This window comes from Jaculus jaculus, chromosome 5 (assembly GCF_020740685.1).
Source record: "Jaculus jaculus isolate mJacJac1 chromosome 5, mJacJac1.mat.Y.cur, whole genome shotgun sequence".
Classification (NCBI taxonomy): domain Eukaryota; kingdom Metazoa; phylum Chordata; class Mammalia; order Rodentia; family Dipodidae; genus Jaculus; species Jaculus jaculus.
The window spans coordinates 80,463,355-80,490,625 of record NC_059106.1 but is presented as its reverse complement, the minus strand read 5'-3'; the positions used below and the strand labels follow the sequence as shown (position 1 = coordinate 80,490,625).

Here is a 27,271-nt window from a genome sequence, read left to right as displayed (position 1 = left end):
ACAACATCACTTCATGATAAAACATTGGAGAGAATAGGCATGGACGGTTTATATCTCAACATAATAAAGGCAGTATATAAAGCTCCTAAAGCCCAAATAATAATTAATGGGGAGAGACTGAAGGAATTCCTACTAAGATCAGGAACAAGACAGGGGTGTCCACTACACCTCTGCTCTTCAACATAGTACTGGAAGTCCTAGCTCAAGCAATAAAACAGGAGAAAGAAATTAAAGGGATAAAGGAAGAAGTTAAGTTAGCCCTATTTGCAGACAACATGATTTTATATACAAGTGACCCAAAAACTTCCATCTCAAAACTCTTAAAAAGTGATTAACTCCTGCAGTAAAGTAGCAGGATACAAAGTCAATGCACAAAAATCAGTAGCCTTTCTATATGCAAAAGACAAAGATACAAAGAAAGAAATAAGTGACACTGTCCCATTTTCAATAGCATCAAAAAAAAAAAAAAAACCTTGGAATAATATTAACCAAGGAGGTGAAAGACCTTTACAATGAAAACATAAAAACACTCAAGAAAGAAATTGAGGAGGACTTGAGAAAATGGAAAGACCTCCCATGCTCCTGAATAGGCAGAATTAACATTGTGAAAATGGCAATCTTACCAAAAGCAATATGTAGATTTAATGCAATACCAATAAAAACTCTAACATCTTTCTTCACAGAGATAGAAAAAATGATCTCAAAATTCATATGGGATGGCAGAAGGCCTTGGATATCCAAGCATATCCTCAAGCCGGGCGTGGTGGCGCACGCCTTTAATCCCAGCACTCGGGAGGCAGAGGTAGGAGGATCGCCAAGAGTTCAAGGCCATCCTGAGACTACATAGTGAATTCCAGGTCAGCCTGAGCCAGAGTGAGACCCTACCTCAAAAAAAAAAACAACAAAAAAAACAAAACAAAAAAAAAACAAAACCAAGCATATCCTCAGCCAACGAAATACCACTGGAGGCATCACTGTACTTGATCTAAAGCTATATAGAACAAAGCCATTATAATAAAAATAACATAGTACAGGCATAAAAACTGGGTTATAGACCAATAGAACAGAATCAAGGACGCGGACTTTGGGTCAAGTAACTATAGCTACTTGATTATTTGACAAAGGCCCTAACGATGTAGACCAGAAAAAAGAGCATCTTCAACAAATAGTGCTGGACAAACTGGATAACCATATGCAGGAAAATGAAACTCAATCCACACATTTTGCCATGCACAAAAATCACGTCCAAATGGATCAAAGACCTCCATATAAGACCAGAAACTGCTACAACTGGAAGAACAAAATAGGAGGAACTTTCCATGATATAGGAGTGGGAAAAGACTTCCTGAACAAAACCCCAGTAGCTTAGGAAATTAAACAATCACTCAATCATTGGGATCTCAGGAAGCTGAAAAGGTTTTCCACAGACAAACATACAACAAGCAGAGCCAATAGATTACCCACAGAATAGGAGAAAATTTTTTGCCAGATATATGTCAGACAGAGATCTAATTTCTAGAATCTACAAAGAACTCAAAAACCTAAACCATAAAAAGTCAAACAACCCACTCACAAGATGGGTCAGAGAACTACACAGGGAGTTTTCAGAGGAAGAAATACAAATGGCAAACACACACTTAAATGCTCAACATCCCTAATCATTAGGGAAATGCAAATTAAAATAACTTTGAGATTCTATCTTACCCCAGTAAGGATAGCAAACATTAAGCTGGTTGGGGGCTTGCTTCTGTTCTTAGCTTAAAAAAAAAAAAATCTCATGATAACAATTGCTGGTGAGGTTGTGGAGAAATGGGAACCCTCATTCACTATTGGTGGGAATGTAAGCTGGTACAACCACTATGGAAAGCAATATGGAGACTCCTAAAAAGGATGACTATGGAGGTACCAACAGACCCAGTTATTCCCTTACTGGGCATTTACCCTAAAAGCTTCAAACCTCAGCTCAGAGATATTTGCTCAACCATGGTTATAGCTGCTCAATTCATAATAGCTAAGAGCTGGAATCAACCCAGATGTCTATCATTAGATGAATGGATAACTAAGATATAGAAATGGTACCATAAAAATCCTACATCTTGGGCTAGACAGATGGCTTAATGGTTAAGGCACTTGCCTGCAAAGCCAAAGGACCTAGGTTCAATTTCCCAGGACTCATGTAAGCCAGATGCACAAGATGGCATATGCATGTGGAATTCTTTTGCAGCAGCTTGAGGCTCTGGCATGCCTATTCTCTCTCTGTCTATCTCCCCTCACCCCTGCTTCTTTCTCTCAGTCACAAATAAATAAATAAATAAATGAATAAATAAAATATAAAAAAAAAATCCTACATCTTAAGCCAGGCGTGGCAGCACACACCTTTAATCCCAGCACTTGGGAGGTAGAGGTAGGAGGATCGCCGGGAGTTCGAGGCCACGCTGAGACTCCAAAGTGAATTCCAGGTCAGCCTGGGCTAGAGTGAAACCCTACCTTGAAAAACAAAAAACAAAAATCCTACATCTTGAAAGACATACTAAAAAGTTGAAACTTCATCAGGTGCTTAGAGAGAACACCTGAATCATCCCTTGGAGAGGGGATGATAAAGGCTATCTTCAATCTTCTCTTGTTTTCTCACCCCCTTCTTTCTCTTCTCTCTCTCTCTCTCTCTCTCTCTCTCTTTTTCTTCATTTATTTATTTGAGACAGAGAGGTAGATAGAAAGAGAGAATGGGCACACCAGGGCCTCCAGCCACTACAAATGAACCCCAGATGCATGTGCCCCCTTATGCATCTGGCTTACGTGGGTCCTAAGGAATTGAACCAGGGTCCTTAGGCTTTACAGGCAAATGCCTTAACTGCTAAGCCATTTTCCCAGCCCTCTCTTTCTTTTATATTACCTATATTTTTCCCTTGGCACTGACCTGTAACACCCAGTTCCAGCATGTAGGTAATCACCCACAATGAGCTGTCAATCAGAGAGATCTACAAGGCTTCCCATAAGAAGACAGAATTCTGTCAGAGTACTTGATGACCCACCAAAGGTTAATGGTAAAACCCTACTGCCAAAGACACCATATGCTGTTGGGGTAGAACACAGAGTGATCTGGCTAGAAAATGGAAAAGAGTCAATCCCCAGAGAGTTAGCTTGTCTAATGCCAGAAGGTGTTACATGAGCTACTGGGGGAAAATGACCAACATTTGTCTAAGCAACTCGTGGTCTAAACTACTCAGCAGCAATCAACCTGACATGATGCTCACACAAGTGCAATAGTGGCACACAGTGAATTATCAACTGCTCTTGATTTGGCTAACGGATCTGCTCAGTGGAACGGAACCCACACCTGGAACGGGGAGAAAAGTCAGAACCATATCCAAAAGTGAGTCCACTCTCCAATATCAAGCTCCCACCAATAGTGGGTTACAACACGGCCTACACCTATTAAATTCTCTGTAAAGATGCACATGGTGGTGCATGTGTCTTGAGTTTGTTTGCAGTGGCTAGAGACCCTGGCATGTCCATTCTTACTCTATTTCTCTCTTTCCCTCTCTCTGTCTCAAATAAATAAATAAAATCAGAAAAAAATTCTCTGTAAAATAATAATGGGTAACAACTTTATCTTGCACTGACCTCATTTTCTATTGGAGAATTTGCTTCTCTTTTTCAGATGGACGCAGAACCTGAGGGAGAGAATTAGCCCGTCATACCTCACCAGGGCACAAGCTGAAGCCATAGACTTGGAGGGGAAATGAGCAAGAGTGCTGCTTTCTTGGTGAATCTGGTATCAGCACAAGGGTGAAGGAGATAGACACAGAGAACACTCAACTCCTACCAAATCAGATATCCAGAGAGACAGAGAGTCCCAAGACCTTGTCACTGAAACAGACCTAAAATGAACCCAACATGGCTCAGGGAAATTTGTGGAAGAGGGGGCAGAAAGATTGTTAGAGCCATAAGATGGGTCATTATGCACAGAGACATTGCCTCTCCCCCATAACTGACGGCCATCCCTACAATGCAAGACCCATAATCCCCATGGGGGGACGACAGGGAGAAGGCTAACGATGGTACCATCCACAGTATATTTTTTGGCTAGGCATGGTGGTACATCCTTGATCCCAGCACTCAGGAGAGGTAGAGTTCAAGGCTAGCTCGAGACTACATATTGCATTCTAGGTCAGCCTGGGCTAGAGCAATACCCTACCATGATTAAAAAAACAAAAAAACAAAAACAACACTTGGGAGGCAGAGGAGAGTTAGGAGGATCACCAAGAGTTTGAGGCCACCCTGAGACTACACAGTGAATTCCAGGTTAGACTGGGATAGAGTGAGACTCTACTTCAAAAAAAAACAACATAAACAACAACAACAACAAATATATATATATATATATATATATATATATATATATATATATTTTTTTTTTTTTTCCCATTTATTTGCAAGCAGAGAGAGACAGAGAAAGAATGGGTCTGCCAGGGCTTCAAGCCACTGCAAATGACCTCCAGATGCATGCACCATTTTGTACATCTGGCTTTATGTGGGTACTGGGGAACGGAATCTTGGTCATTAGACTTTGCAGGCAAGCACCTTAACTGCTGAGCCATCTCTCCAGCCCTTTTAAAGCATTTTTATGTCTATTTATTTTTAAAATTTTATTTATTTATTTGTGAGCAAAGAGAGATGGAGAGAAGAGAGACAGACACATTGACAATGGGCATGCCAGGGCCTCTAGCCACTGCAAACAAACTCCAGACGCATGTGCCCCTTGTGCATCTGGCTTACGTGGGTCCTAGGGAAATAAACCTGGGTCCTTTGGCTTTGCAGGCAAACGCCTTAACTGCTAAGCAATCTCTCTAGCTCTAAAATATTTTTATTTATTTATTTGAGACAGAGGCAGACAGTGAGAGGGAGAGAGAGCGAGTCAGTGAGCATAGGTGTGCCAGATCCTCTGCTATTGCAAATGAATTCCAAATGCATGCTCAACTTTGTGCATGTGGCTTTATGTGGCTACTGGGAATTGAACCCAGCCATCATACTTCGTAAGCAAGCACCTTAACCTCTGAGCCATTGCTCCAGCCCATGAAGCTCTTTTCTGATGACGTACATCAAATGCTCTCCAGTATCACTGCAGTTTTTATGAATCACTTGTGATAGCAAGGTTTGGGGTACTTAGGAAAGAAACTAACACAATAAAGCTTCCTCCCCCCAACTTTTTTCTTAGACAGCATCTTCTGTAGCATAGGCTAGCTTCCAACTCCCTCTGTAGCCGAGAATGACCCTTGGTGCTAGGATTATAGTCATGTCACCATGCCTGGTTTAGTAGTGCTAGGAACTGGACCCAGTGCTCTATGCAGGTACTCTGTCAACTGAACTGTAGTCCTAGCCCCAGCACAGCTCTCTTCAATCAAGAAAGTTCAGGGACTACAGAGATGGCTTAGCAGGTAAGTCATTTGCCTGCAAAATCAAAGAACCCAGGTTTGATTCCCCAGAACTCATGTAAGTCAGTTGCACAAGATGGCACATGTGTCTGGAGTTCATTTGCAGCAGCTGTTGGACCTGGTGCACCCATATTCATATTCTCTCAAATAAATAAGTAAATGTTGTGCAAGCATGAGGGTCTGATTCAGAGTTGGATTACCCAGCACTTAAAAACAAACAAAAAAACAAAAGTCGCATGTTTTCTCTTATATGTGGAACCTCATTACAAATGTTCAGACCTGTGTGTGAGTTGAAGTAAAACTTGGTAGCAGAGGCCAGTAAACTAGAAAAAGCCTATAAGGGAGGAAGGAGAGGGGTGGCCTTAAGGGGATGTTACTGTATATATATAAGTAGATGGACAGATTACTGCAGATAGAATGGCCTAAGGAGGTCAGAGAAAGAGACTGAGTAAAAGGAATGTGGGTGAGGGGTAATCAAAATCCAGGATATTGTGAATTAGGCACATGATAAACTTTTTTTTTTTTTTTGATAATGGCACACCCTAAAGCCATAGACTAGAAAAATTTCAGTGCCAGGGATAGAATTATCTTCCAGTAAGTTGTTGGCCAGGGAGATTCTTGATGCCCCCAAGTTATTACAGGCTATTGCCAAGGCTCTTGGTTTCCCACCAGGAATAGATGAGAAGACCCTACTGCTGAAGACTCCACATACTGGGGCTGCAAGGTCACTGAGAAATCAAACTGGGGCTGAGCTAAAAACCTTCTCTTGGTAGACCAGCTGACAGGAAGTTGGAAACAGCTGCACTACATGAAGCCCTATGGGAGACAGAAGCCATCAGTGGTGAAAACAGCAGACACTGTAAATCTCAAGTTTGGCTAGCCAGGCCAAGCGAGCCAATGGGAGCAATAGTGGTATGTGTGATATGGGGGAAACCAAATGCTCTCTAATTGGACTGGAGGCTTATTCCATGGGAAGGAATACATGCCTGGTACTGAAAACCTACTCAAAAGCCTATGGTGGGGGAGGTCATGAGCATTAGGAGTGTAATGCCTGCTCTTGTCTGGCTACATGCATATGTTTTGCTCACCAAACTGCCCTGTAAGCACTTTGCTTAATATTCACACCCATATATTAATGTTACTCTACTTTTGGTTAGAGAAGCTTCTCTTTTCAAATGGTGGTGACCACTGGGATGACCCAAAAGGCACCATAGTGTTGAGAAGACGTGATGAAGGAATGTTCCGCACTAAACATCTCTTATCACACCTTCCAAGGCTCAGGGTCCATGTGGAATAGGTGGCAGAAAGAATGTAAGAATTGAAGGAAGGGTAGGACTGCTTACAATCCCATCAACTAGACAGAAATTGACCTTGTATCCATGACCTCACAGTGCCTAGCACTATTTTCATAAGACCCTCAAAATAGGAGGAAAAGATGATGACATCAAACTAAAAGAAACTAATGGAGGGGGGGTGATATGATGGAGTGTAGATCTGTGAAAAGGAAAGTGAGGGAAGGAATTATCATGGTTTACTTTCTTTAAGGATGGCAACTGTCAATAAAAAGGAAAAAATAAATATTTTATTTATTTTTTTGAGAAGAGAGAGCACACGTGCACATGCCAGGGCCTCTAGCCACTGCAAACAAACTCCAGATGCACAAGCCATGGCAAGTGCGTCACCCGTGGAGCCAGCACCCCAGCTGCAGAACAACTGTGCTTCTTTGGCTAGGTGTAGCACTCTGTACTATGCAATGGCACATTACTTGACAAAGAAGACTGACTGAGGAAATAAGGGTGCCATCAAATTGTCTTATCCTGACTTTAAAAATTTGTCTGGCATGCTGGCAAAATGGCTCAGCAGTTAAAGGCCCTTGTTTACAAAGTCTGTTGAGCTACAAGTGAAAAGACACAGTGTGGAAAAGGAAAAGCTGAGTGTGGTGGAATATGCCTGCTAACCCTAACACTTGGGAGGGAGAAAAGGAGGACTGGGCTGGAGAGAGAGCTTAGCCATTAAGGCACTTGCCTGTGAAGTCTAAGAACTCATGTTTGAATCTCCTGGCCCCACTAAGCCAATGCACAGTAACACAAGTGTGCAATGTTTCACATGCACACAAGGAGGTGCACATGTCTGGAGTTTGTTTGCGGCAGCTGGAGGCCCCTGGAACATCCATTCTCTCTCTCTCAAATAAATATCTATAAAAAAAAAACAAAGAGGAGGATGAAGAGCTCAAAGTCAACTAGGTGTGGTGGCAGACACCTTTAATCCCAGCAGAGGCAGAGGTAGGAGGATCACTGTGAGTTAGGGGCCAGCCTGAGACTATACAGTGAATTCCAGGTCAGCCTGGGCTATAGCTTAAAAAACCCAACCAACCAAACAAACACAAACAAGAGCTCAAAGTCATCATTGGCTACACAGTGAATTCAAGGCCAAACAACACTATATGAGACCATGCCTCAAAACAACAACAATAGCAACCCCCACACCCAAAGTACTGGGGATATAGCTTAGAGGTAGAACTCTTGCCTAGCATGTGTAAAACCTTGGATTTAATCCTTATTACTACAAAAAAGCACATATGTTTGGGTTGGAGACATGGCTTAGCTGTTAAGGACCTTGCTTGTGAAGCCTAAAAACCAGGTTTGATTACCCAGTACCCACGTAAGCCAGATGTACAAGGTGGTGCATGTTTTTGGAGTTTGCAGAAGTTAGAGATTATAGCATGCACATTCTCTCTATATCTGTCTCTTTCTCTCATTATATATATATATATATATATATATATATATATATTTTTTTTTTTTTTTTTTTTTTTTTTTTTTCCCCAAGGTAAGGAGGTCTCACTCAGGCTGACCTGGATTTCACTCTGTAGTCTCAGGGTGGCCTCGAACTCACAGCAATCCTCCTACCTCTGCCTCCCCAGTGCTGGGATTAAAGGCATGGGCCCCTCCCTCCCACCTTCCATTTTTACATGCATTAAGGGTTTATTAAGATTGCAAACTGGTAAAACATAGGTTCAATATTGAAAATATAGTTTGGAGGTTTGTATCAGTCACTTTCTTGTTGCAGAAACAGACAATTGACTTCACACCTCGTCCCCCTGCCCCACCAGGTAGGGTCTCACTGGAGCTCAGGTTGACCTGGAATTCACCATGTAGTCTCAGGGTGGCCTCAAACTCATGATGATCCTTTTAACTCTGCCTCAGTGCTGGGATTACAGGCATGTGCCACCACGCCCAGCCTTCACATTTTAACACCATCAAGGAGGAAGTAGTGATTCAAGGCAGTGGTGTCTCAACTGTAAACCTCCATAGGGCCACCTGCACTAATTACCTTTCTTAAATGTACCACCATAAATTAAAACTAAGTGACCCCAAAATCATGGGGAAAAGTTAATGTGGCAAGCAAAATGTCTGATCTTATCATGTTAATTTGGAGACTTGGGTAATCTCCCATAGCCTTCCTAACCATTAACCTGGTGTGGGCTACTTACAGTTTTCTTTCTTCCTCTCTTCTTTTAGTATTTTTTTTTCAAGGTAGGGTCTCAGTCTAGTTTAAGCTGACATGGAATTCACTATGTAGTCTCAGACTGGCCTCAGACTCACTGCTATCTTTCTACCTCTGCTTCCTGAGTGCTAGGATTAAGGGTCTGTGCCACCATAGCCAGTTACTAACAGCTTAAAAAAAAAAAATATATATATATATATGTATATATTAGTATATACTAATATAAATAATATATATATTATAAATATAAAAATATATATATTAGTATTTATTTGAGAGAGAGAAAGAGGCAGAGAGAGAGGATGGGTGCACCAAGGCCTCCAGCCACTGCAAATGAACTCCAGATGCATGCGCCCCTTTGTGCATCTGGCTTACATGGGTCCTGGAGAATTGAACCGGGATCCTTTGGCTTTACAGGCAAATGCCTTAACTGCTAGCTATCTCTCCAGACCACCAACAGCTTTTTTAAAAAAATATTTTATTTATTTACTTATTTATTTGAGAGACAGAGAAAGAGGCAGATGAGAGAGACAACATGCATACTAGGGCCTCTAGCCACTGCAAATGAACTCCAGACACATACACCACCTCATGCATTGGGCTTATGTGGGTATTAGGCAACTGAACTTGGGTCCTTAGGCTTCACAGGCAAGTGCCTTAACCGTTGAGGCATCTCTCCAGCCCTATCAACAGCTTTATATTAACTTTTTTTTTTTTTGGTTTTTCAAGGTAGGGTCTCACTCTAGCCCAGGCTGACCTGGAATTCACTGTGCAATCTAAGGGTGGCCTCGAACTCATAGTGATCCTCCTAGCTCTGCCTCTTGAGTGCTGGAATTAAAGGTGTGTGTCATCATGCCCAGCCTATATTAACTTTTTTAGTTGGAAAAGCAGCAGCAGCTTTATAAATCTTTTTGCTATTTCCCCAGACAGCCACCTTTGGAGATCATCTAACATTATGCTTTCTTCAAAACAGCAACTGGACAAATTAATATAGGTAAGATATAAACTCACTCAAGGACTGCAGAGATGGCTCTGTGGTTAAGGCATTTGTCTGAAAAGCCTAAGGACCTGGGTTCGATTCCCCAGTGCCCATGTAAAGCCATATGCACAAAGTGGTATGTGTATTTGGAGTTCGTTTGTGGTATCTAAAGGCCCTAGCATGCCCATTTGTTTCTTTCTCTCTTTCTCCAATAAATATTTAAAAAAAAAGAAACTTATATACCCATCAGCAATTACTGAAGTCAAAAGGAACATTGCAAGCTGGGCATGGTGGCGCATGCCTTTAATCTCAGCACTTGGGAGGCAGAGGTAGGAGGATTGCCATGAGTTTGAGACCACCTGAGACTCTACAGTGAATTCCAAGTCAGCCTGAGTTAAAGGGAGATCCTATGTCGAAAAATCAAAAAAAAAAAAAAAAAAAAAAAAGAACATTGTGGCTAGTTCACTCCTGGGACATTCATGTAACAGGCATACCCACAGGCTTGGGTCCCTCTGGGTATTAGTATCCAATTCTGAGAGTGATATAGAGACTACTCTTGCCTGGCACCTTGAGTTCCTATCTTTTAGATTTAACTGTCAGACCTATATGTCTAATCATACTCCTGATAAAACAAGGAAAGTCCAAACAATGAAATAACTTGAGATATGAAAATCCCAGTACAACAATATATGAGGCAAACACAAAAAATCAAGGCAACAGGGCTGGAGAGATGGCTTAGCGGTTAAGTGCTTGCCTGAAAAGCCTAAGGGCCCTGGTTCGAGACTTGATTCCCCAGGACCCACATTAGCCAGATGCACAAGGGGGCGCACACATCTGGAGTTCGTTTGCAGTGGCTGGAGGCCCTGGCGCACCCATTCTCTGTCTCTCTCTATCTGCCTCTTTCTCTCTGTGTCTGTTGCTCTCAAATAAATAAAAATAAACAAAAAAATTAAAAAACAATCAAGGCAACAAAATCTCTCCTAAAATCATGAATCCCAACAGTAATGACCTCCAGTGAGACTGACTAAGATGGTATACCAGACTGAGAATGCAAAAGAAGGGCACTATGTTCAAAGAAGAAAACAAACTCCTAAAGGAATCCCATGAGAATACAGGAAAACAACTAAACAAAATAGGAAGGTTGGAGCAAGATACGAATAAGAACACAGAATACTAGAAATGAAAAACAGTTAAGTCAAATAAACAACAACCAGCCAGAAGCCGGGCATGGTGGTGCACGCCTTTAATCCCAGCACTCAGGAGGCGGAGGTAGGAGGATCGCTGTGAGTTCAAGGCCACCCTGAGAATACAGAGTGAATTCCAGGTCAGCCTGGGTTAGAGTGAGACTCTACTTCAAAAACAACAACAAAATGAAACAAAAAACTAGCCAGGTGTGGTGGTGCATGCCTTTAATCCCAGCACTTGGGAGGTAGAGGTAGAAGGATTGCCATGAGTTTCAGGACACCTTGAGACTACATAGTGAATTCCATGTTAGCCTGGGCTAGAGTAAGACCCTACCTTAAAAAACAAACAGGGATGGAGAGATGGCTTAGTGGTTGAGCACTTGCCTGTGAAACCTAAAGACCCCGGTTTGAGACTAGCTTCCCCAGGACCCATGTTAGCCAGATGCACAAGGGGTGCATGCATCTGGAGTTCGTTTGCAGTGGCTGGAAGCCCTGGTGCACCCATTCTCTCTCAGTCTCTCTCTTTGCCTCTTTCTCTATCACTCTTAAATGAACAAATAAAAATAAACAAAAAAATTAAAACCAAACAAACAAAACTCCACAGAAAGTCTCAACAATAGGATGCATCAAGGAGAAGAGCATGAAGTTAAGGTGGAGGATTTGGAACATTTCAACAAGGAGGAAGATAAATTAAGAATGTATGAGGGCCTATACTCACTCTTTCTCTGCCTCTCTCACATACATATATACATACATCATACATAGATTAGCTGGACATACACAAAGGCCGCCTGGGCTATATGACACCCTGACTCAAAAAATAATAGCCAGGGCTGGAGAAATGGCTTAGTGGTTAAGGCGCTTGCCTGTGAAGCCTAAGGACCCAGGTTCAATTCTCTAGTACCCATGTAAGCCAGAGGCACAAGGTGGTGCATGCATCTGGAGTTGGTTTGCAGTAGCTGAAGGCCTTGGCACATCCATTCTCTCTTAAATAAATAAATGGACAGACAGACAGATAGATAGAATAATAGCTAGACTGAAGAGTTGGTTCAGTGGTTAAAGGTACCTGCATCAGGGGTGGTGGTATGTGACTTTAATCCCAGCACTTGGAAGGTTGAAGTAGGAGGACCACTCTGAGTTTGAGGCCACCCTGAGGCTACAGAGTGAATTCCAGGTCAGCTTGGGATAGAGTGAGACCCTACCTCAAAAAAAAAAAAAAAGCCGGGGGGGGGGGTGGCTGAGTGCTCAAAAAGCTGGGTATGGTGGTGCATGCCTTTAATCCCAGCACTCAGGAAGCTGAGGTATAAGGTATGAAGAATGCTGTTTGAGGTCACTCTGAAATTACATAGTAAACTAACTCAGTTAAAAAAAAAAAAGTATGAGAAGGAATTTTAAGATATTCAAGACACTATGAAGAGACCAGATTCAGGGCTGGAGAGATGGCTTAGCAGTTAAGGCATTTGCCTGCAAAGCCAAAGGACCTAAGTTCGATTCCCCAGGACCCACATAAGCCAGATGCACAAGGTGGTGCATGTGTCTGGAATTTGTTTGCAGTGGCTGGAGGCCCTGGCACACCCCATTATCTCTCTGACTCTTTCTCTCTCTCTCTCAAAAAAAAAAAAAAAAAAAAAAAAACAACAAATTTTGGGCTGGAGAGATGACTCAGGGGTTGAAGGCACTTGCTTACAAAGCCTACTATTATAGGTTTGATTGATTCCCTACTACCCATGTGTGGTGGTTTGATTCAGGTATCCCCTATAAACTTAGGTGTTCTGAATGCTAGGTTCCCAGCTGATAGAGATTTGGGAACTAATGCCTCCTGGAGGCAGTGTATTGCTGTGGCTTATGGGTATTATAGCCAGTTTCCCCTTATCAGTGTTTGGCACACTCTCCTGTTCCTGTTGTCCACCTGATGTTGGCCAGGAGGTGATGTCCACCCTCTGCTCATGCCATCATTTCCCCCTGCCATTATGGAGTGTCCCCTTGAGTCTGTGCCTTGCAGACCTGTAAGTACAGCTTGATGGACTATTCTGTCAGAGTTGAGAGACCTGAATGCAGTAATGGGATGTGAGGTCTGGTTTATGAGGGTGAAAATAGCCTTGCTTGGATTGGGCTAGAAACAGCTTGTGTTATTTTCTTTTGCAAAATAAACCAGAGCAAATGTCCTAATGAGATTTATTGCAGCAGAGATTTCTATATTAGAGAAGATAGCAAGCACACATAAAATCATTTAAACTGCCTGGAGAGATGGATTAGCGGTGAAAGACTTGTTTGCAAAGCCTGACTGCCTCAGTTTGATTCCTCAGAACCCATATAAAGCCAGATGCACCAAATGATGCATGCACCTAGCATTCATTTGCAGTGGCTGGAGGTCCTGGCATGCTCATTCTTTGTCTCTCTTCTCTCTCTCTCTCTCTCTACTTGCAAATAAACAAAATAAAAATATTTTAAAAATATTTGTGCCAGGCGTGGTGGTGCATGCCTTTAATTCCAGCACTCAGGAGGATCGCCATGAGTTTGAAGTCACCCTGAGACTTCAAAGTGAATTCTAGGTCAGCTTAGGCTAGAGTGATGAGACCCTAGCTCAAAATAACAACAAAAACCAAAAAAAAAAACCAAAAAAAAAAGTAAAATATTTTGAAGAGATTCACACACACACACACACACACACACACACACACACACACACACAGAGAGAGAGAGGGAGAGAGAGAGGGAGAGGGAGAGGGAGAGGGAGAGGGAGAGGGAGAGGGAGAGGGAGGGAGAGGGAGAGGGAGAGGGAGAGGGAGAGGGAGAGGGAGAGGGAGAGGGAGAGGGAGAGGGAGAGGGAGAGGGAGAGGGAGAGGGAGAGGGAGAGGGAGAGGGAGAGGGAGAGGGAGAGGGAGAGGGAGAGGGAGAGGGAGAGGGAGAGGGAGAGGGAGAGGGAGAGGGAGAGGGAGAGGGAGAGGGAGAGGGAGAGGGAGAGGGAGAGGGAGAGGGAGAGGGAGAGGGAGAGGGAGAGGGAGAGAGAGAGAAAGGGCACATTTGCCCTTGCAAACGAATTATAAATGTATGCACCATTTTATCCATCTAGCTTTACACAGGTACTAGGGAATCAAACCCAGGCCACCAACTTTACAAGCAAGTACCTTTAACTGCTAAGCCATCTTATGGGTCCCCTTTTCTTTGTCCATCCTCATCAAGAGGATTCCCAGACAAAAGAAGGCAGTTTTTCCTAGGATAACAGTCATAAGTATGAGAATGCTCTAAGAGTTCAGACCATTATGGAAGGGCCTAGGTGCTGTGCTTCTTTCTTTTCTCTTTCTTCCCTTCCCCAAGGTGAGCAAGTATACACAAAAAGAGACATACCCTTCTTCTACAGTGACTGAGTTCATGAGAAGGCAATTGTTAATTGTCGCTCTATCTCTAATGAGACAGGATGACCCAATGACTGAGCGCTTAATGGATGACTTCTCTCCAACTTGTGTATCTGGCCCAATGAGGCTGTCAACTCCAACCTGCAAAAGGCAAACAGAAAACCTTGTCTATTCACCTCACCCAACTATAAATCACCCCATATCCTTTGAGTTGGTGTCTAATGAGATCTTTTTAAAAAATATATTTTATTTATTTATTTGAGAAAGAGAGAGGGGGGTGGGAGGGAGAGAATGGGCATGCCAGGGCCTCCAGCCACTACAAATGAACTCCAGATGAATGTGCCCCTTTGTGCATCTGGCTTACATGGATCCTGGAGAACAGAACAGGGGTCCTTAGGCTTCACAGACAAACACCTTAACCACTAAGCCATCTCTTCCATCCTAATGAAATCTTTTTTCTTTTTTTAAAAATATTTACTTATTTATTTGAGAGAGAGAAAGAGGCAGATAGAAAACTGGCATGCCAGGGCCTCCTAGCCACTGCAAACAAATTCCAGATGCATGCCTACCTTGTGCATCTGGCTTTATGTGGGAATGGAACCAGGCGAGCAGGCTTAGCAAGCAAGCACTTTTAACCACTGATCCATCTCCCAAGCACTAATGAGATCTCTTATAGAAACACTTCACCAAGAGGGCCCAACCTCTGAGACCAACTTCCAGCCTTCAGTGATGCACAGTTAGTCCCCTAAACAAAGACAGAGGCACACTCAAGCACTTGTATGCTTTTTCTTTTTTTGGGGGGGGGTACTGGAAATTGGAGCCCAGGACTTCATATCTACTAGGCTAGTACTTTACCACTGAGGTACATCTTCAGGCCCCTTCCTTCTCCTCTCCCTCTCCTCTCCTCTCCTCTCCTCTCCTCTCCTCTCCTCTCCTCTCCTCTCCTCTCCTCTCCTCTCCTCTCCTCTCCTCTCCTCTCCTCTCCTCTCCTCTCCTCTCCTCTTCTCTTCCCTTTCCTTCCTTCTCTCTCTCTTTCTTTCACCAGCTGGGTGTGGTGGCACATGCCTTTAATCCCAGCACTTGGGAGGTAGAGGTAGGAAGATCACCATAAGTTTGAGGTGACCCTGAGACTACATAGTAAAATCTAGGTCAGCCTGGGCTAGAGAGAGAGACCCTACTTCAAAAATACACACACACACACACACACAAAATTGGTGGGATTTCCTTGGGGCTAAGGTGGTTCAGCGTTCATGGGTTCCAATCCAGATTCTCAAGGATAAGTCCCAGTGCCCCCACACAAAACAAATGCCCTATCCCTATCCTGTTTATATTAGCTAGCACTTACCAAGTGTTTGCTGACAATCTGGGCTGATGAATTCACTGTTGCTTCTTCAGGACAAAGAACAGACAGCAACTTGGGAACCTTGAGGAACGAAATTTGGCTAGTAAGGACCAGATAAACACCTTGGGTAGAACCCAAAGTCCAGTTAGGAATGTGGGGAATTCTTAACCATAGCTTTGTGCCTGGTGAGGAAAAGGAGGTTGCTTTAGTTCCTCTAGGACCAAGACTGTTTACACAGCAGCTTTTAGATGGCCTTATCTCCTGATGAAATCAGCTTTAAGATATGCCTATAATCCTTCAAGGGAAAGGAGGCCAGTTGGGGGCAAGGAATACCATGCGTAGTGCCAGTCTGTCATTTTAAATTCTGGCTTGCCTCCTGGATTACTATAGCCAGGTGAAAACAGGAGTAATGTTAGACAAATTCCACAACCAGAGAAGATCCTGAGAATAAATACATGTCCTTTATTAGCCCAAGGAAAATATGAAAGGAAGTTCACATGCTCTTCTCAGATCAGAACTGAAAAACAGGCTTAAGATTTGAAGGAATCTGCTTATGGCCTATCAGGAAAGCACAGAGTATACATCTGTGATTCTCCATCATAAATAACACTGTCAAGACCATTGTGTGTGGTACAACACTAGATGACAGGCTTTGCCAGCATTGGTTACACTAACATGTGAATATTAATCTCTCAGTTCCAGCTAAGAGATCTCCTCTATGACATACCAACCAAGGTCCTGTGGGCCTGTCAACTGCAAGGCCCTGCTCACACTTCAGAGAAACTCTTCCAGCCTCAGTCTATCCGTAAACCTGCTTCCACACCAGAATGACAGACTCTAGTCCTGAGTAAACATGGGATACACTGTGCTTTCTCATAGTACTCTGCTTTGGGATCTTCTTGGGTTTATATCCAATCCGGCTTAAGGTCTGGGACTGAACGAAGCTACACTCATTACCTGGTATGGGTCCTGAACATTCCAGAGCCAGGTTTCATTAGCAAAATCTCAGTATCTTTTATAACATTCTTCACCTTACCCTACCCAAGTCTGTACTTCCCAGTAACAGTTTCCAAAGTTCTATAAGGAACAATGTCAATGCCAATCTTCCCAATTATCCTTAAGTGCCACTTTAGTTATAGTGCCCATGATTATCTATGCTATTCCCACCTCAATGCTAATAAGTATTTCATTTACTGGTTTCATCATCCCTCCCCCCTCTGCATAATACAATAAATAGCTCTGCTAAACCCTCAGTCTCTTAACTGCTACCCTCTCTACCTACTTCCTTCACTAAACTCTGGCTTACCTATGAACGTAGTACTTTCTCTCTCTCTCTCTCTTTCTTTCTTCCTTCCTTCCTTCCTTCCTTCCTTCCTTCCTTCCTTCCTTCCTTCCTTCTTCTTCTTTCTTTCTTTCTTTCTTTCTTTCTTTCTTCCTTTCCTTCTTCTTTTTTTGTTTTTCGAAGTAGGGTCTCACTCTGGTCCAGGTTGACCTGGAATTAACTCTGTAGTCTCAGGGTGGCCTTGAATTCATGGCGATTCTCCTACCTCTGCCTCCCGAGTGCTGGGACTAAAGGCGTGCGCCACCATGCCTGGCTAGAAAGTAGTACTTTTTCTATTCACTCTTTATATCACAACTTTTAGGTATAGAAGGAAAAGGATGGTTCTTCTTGGGTGCTGGTTCCAGATAATTCTCTCATAGGCTCTATCTTCTGTTCCCCATCCCCATCTCAGGTACCTGAGGTTAATTTTGAACTCCTGCCTCTACTTCAAGCATACACTATCATACCAGGTTTATGAAGGGCTTTGTGCATAATAGGAAGCACTTGACCAACTGAGCTAAATTCTCAGACCAGTTTCTTTACCTTCTTGAGAAAGTCTCCTCTGTGTGTCTATGCTTACTTCATCAAACAAATGATTACACAGTATTTACCTGCCTTTTCCCCTCCCTGAGACAGCTATGTAGCTCAGACTGGACTCCAACTCAAAATTCTCCTGCCCCAGTTTCCTCCCAAGTGCTGGGATTACAGGTTTGAGACACCATGCCCAGCTGTTTAGTTTTTTGTTTTTTTTTTTTTTTTTTTACTTAGAATAGCCCAGGCTGGCTTGGAATTTGGTATGTGGTTCAGACTGGCCTCTAATTTGCAGCCTCCTGAGGTTTGGGATTAGAGGTATATGCCACTAAGTGTAGTTTTATTTGTTTGTTTATGAAGTAAGTATAGTCCTATGCTAAACAAAATAGGAATAAGTTGCTGCACCTAGAGGTCAGAAGTTAGCCTTCGTATAGATCTTAGCCTTTACTTGGAGACACCAAGGAGACCAGGCCTTCTACTTTCCTTGTTGTTTTACCCAAATGGTCTCTTCATATTCTAGGTCTTGCCCAGCCTTGGGAGTAAGAAGGATTATTTATGAACAAGTCACTATGTACCTGATAAAGACATAAGACAGTCTGTTATTAAGCATAAGCTCCATGCTGCTTCTTCTAAACCCATCTTCTCACCTGTCTGTTTGCTTCCATGTAGAGTCCCAATGTGTTCACTCGAGAGCAGAGCCCCTCTTTCATGATGTGGACATAGCAGCGCACCTGGGATCTGGACAGGTTTTCCCAATTGTCTCCTCGACAGGCATTCCAGCAGGCATCATAGGGAGCCAAGGTCAGTGTATTGTCTTCTTTCATAAAGCTGTAAATATCTTCAGAGCAAACACCCAAGCCAAACAAGTTAATGAGAAAGAAATGGCAGAGGAGGCACAGACTGTCATGTTTTGTTGGTTTGTTTTCAGTTTTTCTTTTCTTTTTTAAAAATATTTTATTTATTTATTTATTTGACAGAGAAAGAGAGGAAGAGAGAATCAGCGCGCCAGGGCTTCCAGCCACTGCAAACAAACTCCAGATGCGTGCACCCCCTTGTTCATCTGGCTAACGTGGGTCCTGGGGAATTGAACCTGTGTCCTTTGGCTTTGCAGGCAAGCACCTTAATCACTAAGCCGTCCCTTCAGCCCTGTTTTCAGTTTTTTCCAGATAGGGTTTCACTTTAGCCCACAGCTGACCTGGAACTCACTTTGTAGTCCCAGACCGGCCTCCAACTCATAGTAATGCTTCTAGCTCTGCCTCCCGAATGCTGGGATTAAAGGTGTGTGCTATCATGCTTGGCGTCAGTCAAGTTCTGAAAAAGGGTACAGCTTACATTTTCCCCTTGGCACTTGACATGGAAGCATGGATCCTGGGGAAATCCCACTTCAAATGAAGAGACTAAACGTTATTAAAAGAGAAATGTAAGATGGATGTGGTGGGTCATGCCTTTACTCCCAGCACTAGGGAGGCAGAGATAGGAGAATCACCATGAGTTTGAGGCTACCCTGAGACTACAGAGTGAATTCCAGGACAGCCTGGACTAGAGTGAGAGCCTACCTCAAAAAAAACAAAATAAATAAATAAATAAATGAAATAAAAATTAATAAATACAAGAGCAATATTTTTTTCTGTATGTTGAAATAATGCAAGCATTATAAAAATACTATAAGCCCATCCTGAGACTGCACAGTGAATTAATTCCAGGACAGCCTGGGTTAGAGTGAGACTCTATCCCAAAATACAAACAAACAAAAAACCCAAAAAACTGTAAGCACTATAAAATGCTCAAGTGGTCCTTAAGTCAAGTTTAATCAGTAATAAAGCACTACTATGAAACGTAAAATAGATGAGCATTGTAAGTGATGAAATAACACCAGCAAGCAACTGGGCTTAGTGTTGGTTTTGCGCTTCTAGTCTCTAATATCATCATGGACTGCGGTGTTATGACAGAAAGACCATGCTGCTTTAATAGCCAGAGCAGCTGGACTGCAGTTTTCAACTCTCTCAATAGCTCTTTCAGGTCTTTTTTTTTTTTTTTTTGAAGTTCAAGTATTCTTTATTCAAAGATGAAAAATGTACCATACTGCATTATTGCAAAAATTCACTGGTACAAAAAAACACTTTTGCAGTTGGTGAAAAGGCAATAAAAAGTTGATTTTTAAACTCACTACTATAAATTATTGTTACAGTACTTTGCAGATTCAGAATTTCAAACTGCATTTTCGTTTTCTAAATTGCCCACAGTACTCGAGGTTCCTGAAGCTAAGGCAGCTGTTTCAGAGGAGAGGGAGGAGGTAGCGGATGTCAAGGATTTCCATTTCTCTTTCGATACCCACATACTTCAGGGTATCAGCCTGGCTGTATCTGTAGTCAAAAAACAGCTCTTCACCAGTTTGGATGGCTCTCTTCGCAAAGATGCCTATCCTGTGGTCACCGTTAACCATCATAACTTTTGCATAGCAGTTTGGATTTACTGAATGATTTGCAAAACGAATTTTGTTACCCTTTCGGGTTGCATCCACCACAAAATCATTGTTCAGGTTGAACAGAAAGCTGCACATATATTTATCATACACTTTCCCTCTCCTGTCTGCTTCATCTTGAGAAATGATCTCTCCGCAGTATTCCGAGATGAATTCATTTTTCTGTACAGGATCTTTGATAAAAATCCCCCAGCCTGCCACATCAGATGGTGCCAGCAATAAATGCTTTTTTGACCCCCTCTGAATACTACAGTTCTTGCAGGACACATTTTTACTATCCCAATGGTCAGCAGCTCCACATGTGAGACAGAGGTCACATTCTCGGACAGCCAGGTAGCACGGGCACTGCTTGGTGTTGCACTGTGCTTTGCATCGACATCCAGGAAAGCAGTTTTGACACTCTGAACTACATTGACAAAACTTTTCACAAAAATTTTGTGCTATCACACAAGGGCACAAACTGTCACAAGGCTGCCGTGGATGGTCACAGGGTTGATAGTTGTAAACATGGTTAGAGGAGCCGTCCTTTTTCAGCTGTATCTTTCTGCAGTGTGCAGCCCACAACCGGTGTTTCCTCTTCTTCTTTCTTGGAGGTGTATCCACGTCTTCAGCCGGAGCGGGTGCAATGATACTGGACTCTTTGACTCTAAATTCGTACACCTGTCTGCAGGTCTTGGTCCCAATTAACCTAGCAATGGCACAGAAGTTATCATAGTAAGTGCCAATGAGGACTCTGAACATGGAGGCTTCGGCCCCACTCCACTCCACGTTCTCTGGAGGCTCCGTATTTGGTTTCATCTTGACTGGTGTTTGACAACGAGAATTTGCTTCGGAAGAGCTGGAAGTTTCATCTTTCTTCTTCTTCTTTATCATTGTTCTCTCCGCCAGTTTCCATCCCTGCTTCTCTGTCACTGTCTGTATCCTTTGACTCCAGCACATTGATGGTGGGGGTGCTGGGTCGGCTGCTGTTATTTGGAAGCTGCCCTCTTCTGTGGCCCCCAGAACGCTTGGGTGGTGTCTTGACCCGCTCTGCAGTGAGGGCAGCTGCAAATTCCTTTGCCCCTTCCAAATGCTGATAACACTGTGGTCCACAGGGTTTGTTGTCCAGAGCAGTTTCTGTGTTCTTCCGCTTGTATGTATTGGGGGTTGCATGGAAGGGATGTAGGAAGCAGTCATACTTAAAACATCGCCGACAGAACAGCGTATGAAATGAATGCAAGCTTTGCTCCCTCTGAACAGACTTAGCATTTGGTCCATCTATGTTGGGGGTACATTCAGGAGGAAGTGCACTTGGGAGCTGCTGCTCTGTCAGCTCTTTGTATTTTTCTTTTAGCTCTTCTGCTGTACCCTTATCTGGAAACATAGAGGAAATGGCTTCAAAAATTTTATCAGAAGGAAATTTCCGAGGTGGGCGACTTTCTTTATCATCCTGACTATCCTCTAGATCTTTCTGTTTCTCTTTTCTTTCATCAGGGTCATCTCCATCATCGTCATCATCATCATCATTGTATTGACCAAGAGCATTCACCAACTCCACAAATATTTCATCGTTTATAAATCCACATTCTCTATCTCCATGTACTTTTCCATCATAATTTTTTATTAGTTCTTCAATAAAAGTACCATCCTGGTCTAAAACTTCATCCCCCATATAAGGAATATTATGTAAAACAGTTTCATCTTCCACCATAAAATTCTGTTGCAGAGGAGACCACGAATACATTATGGGCACGGAAGCAACTGCATTCAGGGTCTTTAATGGAATGACTTGTGTTGGAAAATCCAAATCACTGGGCACTGAACACTCCCTAGTCCTGCGCAATGAGCTCACAGAAGTCATGATGTGCACAGGCTGTATCCTTCGCTGCTTCCATTCTTGGTTTAAGATTTCAGTTCTTTCCATAATTTTCTGACGATTGGAACTAAACATAATCTTTACTTCATCAGCTCGTCTGAACCTCTTGAGCTGTCTCATTCGCATGTATTCTGATTTTACATGCTTCCGCCAACAAACCGGTCCTTTCTCAGATTTCTTCCCAGTCTGGCCCATGATTATTCTTCGTCCTGCGCGCCAGCCCGCGCCGCCCCCGCGCGCCCCCGCCACCGCCTGTCTTTTTTGTTTTTAATAAATTAAAAAAAAAATTTATGGAGTATATGGAGTCTTCAGAGTGACAGAAGCAGAGAGAGAGAGAGAGAGAGAGAGAGAGAGAGAATGGGCACACTAGGGCCTCCAGCCACTGCAAACGAACTCCAGATGCGTGTGCCCCCTTGTGCATCTGGCTAATGTGGGTCCTGGGGAATTGAGCTTCAAACCAGGGTCCTTAGGCTTCACAGGCAAGCGCTTAACCACTAAGCCATATCTCCAGCCCTCAGGTCTTTTATTTTGTGATAAAACCAAGAAGACTGAGCAATATGCCTCAGGTCACAGAGGCAATGCTCCTAAGAGGCAGAGTCATTATTTCAAACCCAGGTCTGCCTGTTGCCAAGTTTATAATCTTAATCATGATGCTATAATGCTGGTTTTTTGAGATAGGGTCTTACCTAGCCCAGGCTGACCTCAAACTCTTGGTGATCCTCCTACCTCTGCCTCCCAAGTGCTAGGATTAAAGGCATGTGCTACCATGCCTGACTTTCTTTTCTTCTTTTAGTTGTTTGAAGCAGGATTTCACTGTAGCTCAGTCTGACCTGGAATTCATTCTGTAGTCTCACAGTGGCTTTGAACTCATGGCAATCCTCCTACCTCTTGCTCCTGAGTGCTGGGATTAAAGGCATGTGCCACCATACCTGGCTTCATAAATATTTTTTTCAGAGCCTCTATGAGACCAGGATTAGAACAGGCATAAAAGTGTATGAGGGCATATAAGATTTCAGATTTATACCCTAGAGTGGAGACAAGTGTGGTTGGTCTCTGGTTGGATTATAATTATATACTTCTTTACTTTCCACCCTTTGACAGAAAAGTATAATTTTAATCAAGAGTAGTTGCTGAGGGGCTGGATGGATGATTTAGTGGTTAAGACGTTTGCCTGCAAAGCCAAAGGACACAGGTTTAATTCCCCAGGACCTACATTAGCCAGATACACAAGGTGGCGCATGCAACTGGACTTCCTTTGCAGTGGCTGGAGGCCCTGGCACCCATTCTCTCTCTCCCTCTTTCTCTGTCAAATAAATAAATAAATAAACATATTTTTAAAAAGGCACCTTGGGATGGCTTAAACTGCCCAGCCACTCTCTAAAGGTGCTTCTACCCCTGCCCCCTTTATTGCACCAACCTAAGGATTTCAGCTCCTTTTTCTTTAGATCCTCCTCTTTTTCTTCTCGCCCTTGTCGTGGGGAAGCTGTGGAAAACTGTTTTCTTACTAGGTATGGAATCAGTTCACTCCGGATAGAAGTGATTGACCTAGAAAGAAGGAGTGACGGAATATGAAAAACTGAGGAACCTGATTGGATCCCATTGGGATCAGAAACTCTTTGCATCTAAGGAAAAGGCAAAGAAAGACCAGAATTCTCTTTATAAGCTAAGACTAGAAATTCGGGAAGTGTACTGAATATGAGAATTTATCCTCTTGGTCAAGACAGAAAATTGCCTTTCATAAAGTCCCATGTACATGGTATGTGTGTACATACATACATGTATATATAAGTATACATCATGTATATAAGTATTATATAATATGGTACTCTCCTCATTGTTTGTTGGCAACAGTTCATGGTTTTATTTTTTCATTTTATTTTATTTTTTGTTGTTTTTTGAGGTAGCGTCTAACTCTAGCCCAGGCTGACCTAGAATTCACTATGGAGCCTCAGGGTGGCCTCAAACTCATGGCAATTGTCCTACCTCTGTCTCTCAAGGGCTGCAATTAAAGGCGTGCACCACTATACTCAGCATCATGTTTTTTTATGGTGTGTTTGTTCATGTGTGGAGTGCAGGTATGTGTGTGTTATAGAGTGTGTGTGAGGCCAGAGGACAACACTGGGTGTCAATCTTTGCTTTCTACTTTGTTCTAAGTTTCCTCTTGCTGTTCACTACTGTATATGCAACGCTAATTGGCCTGTGAGATTTTAGGGGATTCTCCTGCCTCTGTCTCCCATCTTACCATAGAGGTGCACTGGGATTACAGACACCTGCTACAGCAAGCATCCAGCTTCATGTGGGCTTTGGGGATCTGAACTCATGTTCTCATGCTGTGCAGCAAGTACTTTACCCATTGAGCCATTTCTCCAGGCCCAGAATACTCTTTTATTTTATTGAGACAGGGTCTCATTATCCCAGGCTACCTTGAACTTTCTTTTTCTTGGTTTTGTTTTTCATTTTTCAAGGTAGGGTCTCACGCTAGTTCAGGCTGACCTGGAATTCACTATGTAGACCTAGGGTAGGCTCAAACTCATGGTGATCCTCCTACCTCTGCCTCCCAAGTGCTGGGATTGAAGGTGTGCGCCACCACACTGGGCCTCTTTTTCTGTAATTTTTTTTTTTTACATATTTATGAGAGAGAGAGAGAGAAAGATAGAGAGAATAAGAATGGGCCAGGACCTCTAGCTGCCTTTTTTCTCTCAAATAAATAAATAAAAACATTTTTGAAATGGTTTTTATTTATTTTGACCCAGTTTCATACTGTAGCCCAGACTGGCCTTTAACAAGTCTCCTGAATGCTGAGATTACAGGTTTGAGCCACCATGCCTGGATCCATGTGTCTGGAGTTTGCAGCGGCCCTGGCGTACCCACTCTGTTTTTTTTCTCTCTAGATGGCTTAGTGGTTGAGGCACTTGCTTGAAAAACCAAAGGACCCAGTTTTGACTCTCCAGATCCCACATAACCAAATGTACAAGGTGGTGCATGCATTTGGAATTAATTTGTACTGTGCCCATTCTCTTTTTCCCTACCTGTTTTTCTCTCTCTCAAAAAAAAAAAAAAAAAAAAAAATATATATATATATATATATATATATATATTTAAAGTCCTACAACAAAGTTAACTTCAATTTACTTTGGTATAATCATATTGGTTTAGCTCAGCAGAAGTTGAGATCAAAGATAAATGTAGGCCAGGTATCGTGATGCATGCCTTTAATCCCAGCAGAGGAAGGAGAATTGCTGTGATTTTGAGGCTACCCTGAGACTACATAGTGAATTCCAGGTCAGCCTGAGCAAGAGAGAAACTGTACCTCAAAAAAGAAAAAAAAAAAAAAAAAAAAAAGATAAATGTAGAAGAACTCCCAGATAGGAAAACGAAAATGCGTTCTATTTTTGAATCATCTACAAAGGAATAGTAAACAACCATGGTGAACTTTGGTACTCTCCTTCATTTGGTCTTCTTTGGTCCCGATAAGCACACTGCTTTCTGGTATGTATCAAGGCAGGATGGTGGTATGAAGAGGAATCTTTTTTTTTTTTTTTAATTTTTTTTTGTCTATTATTTATTTATTTATTTGAGAGTGACAGACACAGGGAGAAAGACAGATAGAGGGAGAGAGAGAGAATGGGCGCGCCAGGGCTTCCAGCCACTGCAAACGAACTCCAGACGCGTGCGCCCCCTTGTGCATCTGGCTAACGTGGGACCTGGGGAACCGAGCCTCGAACCAGGGTCCTTAGGCTTCACAGGCAAGTGCTTAACCACTAAGCCATCTCTCCAGCCCAAGAGGAATCTTTTTTTAAAAAAATATTTATTTGCAAGCAGAGAGAAATAGAAGAGAGACAGAGACAGAGCAAGAAAGAGACAAAGGATGGTCCCGCCAGGGCCTCTAGCTGCTACAAATGAACTCCAGATACATGTACCTTGTACATCTGGCTTTACATGGATACTAAGAAATCAAACCTGGGTCATTAGGCTTTACAGGTAAATGCCTTAACCTCTGAGCCATCTCTCTAGCCCTGAAGAAGAATCTTTTAACAGGGGAAGAAGGGACCTGATCTTTACTACAGTGAATATGCTTTTCATTTTTACTTAGCAAAGGAAATGATAGCAGATAAGTGAGACTAGTGTAAGTTTTTCAATTTTATTTCTTATACCATGATCTTATTAAAAATTTAAATCACAGCTGGACTTGGTGGTGCATGCCTTTAATCCCAGCACTTGGGAGGCAGAGGTAGGAAGATCCTCCTGAGGCTACCCTGAGACTACATAGTGAATTCCAGGTCAGCCTGACCTAGAATGAGACCCTACCTCAAGAAAATTTTTTAAAACACTAATTAATTTAATTAGCTCTTATTAAGCATCTATTATATGTCAGTCATGCGCTATGCTTTGTTTCTGACTTCAAGGAATTATTAATTTAACGGGCAGCAGCAGTGGTATCTTTTCAAATTGAAGGTGTAGGGAGATGAAGATGATCAGGCAGGCAGGAGGGCCAGATTGTGGAAGTGTCCTTTGGTAGGTGGTCTAAGTCTGGACTGACAAATCAAGCAGGAATGGGTTACAGTATGGGCAGCACTATAAACCTGATGCTTATTTCCCTCTCTTTACTCCAGCCCCCCACTAAACAGAAGCTTGGCATACAGATGTGGGACCACAAAGGTACAGAGTAGGAAAGAAGGCAAGACAGAAGCAGAGGCTGAGGAGGATTAAAGGAAAATTATGAACCCTGGAGCTACACAGTTCATGGTTTTTATTCTTTTAAAAGGATCAAATCAAACATCTGAAAATTTCTGTGTAAGCTGGGAGTTGTTGCAATGAATTTCAATGTGATGTTTTTTCTCTTGATCCTTTGACAGAGATTAAAAATTTCCATATGAATACAAAGAATGAAACAACACTTACACTGAGCTCTTTCTCTCCCTTTTCAATGCTCCACACCATTGTGGGTAGCAAATATTCTTTGGCCCTCTCTGCTGGGAAACAAATCAGTTCCTTTTGAAGAAGTGACAAAGCCTAGTCAGCTGGAGGATTTCATGACAATGCTGTTTACATTACAGACCAAACAGAACTGTTACTACAACAGGCAAGCAAACAAGCCTTGACACATGGCCCCACCAGCAGATGCTCAAGGGGATCAGTGATCTGAAGAGAGGAGGCAAGCAATACTGCCAGGTCTAGCACTCCTCTCGGACTAGGAGGCAGGAATGGTTAAATATATCTTCCACTGCACCACTAAGCCTCCTAGTTGAGAGGAGACAGTTTAAAGATATGATAAGAAG

At 42.7% G+C, this 27,271-nt stretch overlaps 2 protein-coding genes across 2 annotated transcripts in view; both read right to left on the bottom strand.

The window, feature by feature from the left end:
• Eif2b3 (eukaryotic translation initiation factor 2B subunit gamma) overlaps positions 1-27,271 on the bottom strand; it is a 101,659-nt gene that overhangs the window by 5,513 nt on the left and 68,875 nt on the right. Inside the window, exons 7-10 of the mRNA XM_045150152.1 lie at positions 23,410-23,537; positions 18,303-18,493; positions 15,807-15,884; positions 14,454-14,602 (exon numbers count right to left, since the gene is read on the bottom strand). Of these exons, the coding sequence (XP_045006087.1) occupies positions 14,454-14,602; positions 15,807-15,884; positions 18,303-18,493; positions 23,410-23,537 (546 nt within the window). The remainder of the gene's footprint in view (positions 1-14,453; positions 14,603-15,806; positions 15,885-18,302; positions 18,494-23,409; positions 23,538-27,271) is intronic.
• On the bottom strand, positions 19,704-22,194 carry LOC123460789 (histone-lysine N-methyltransferase EZH2-like). Its single transcript, XM_045150151.1, is given in 2 exon segments — positions 19,704-20,996; positions 20,998-22,194. Coding segments are annotated over 2 exon segments (2,256 nt in total). The 5' UTR covers positions 22,188-22,194; the 3' UTR covers positions 19,704-19,930.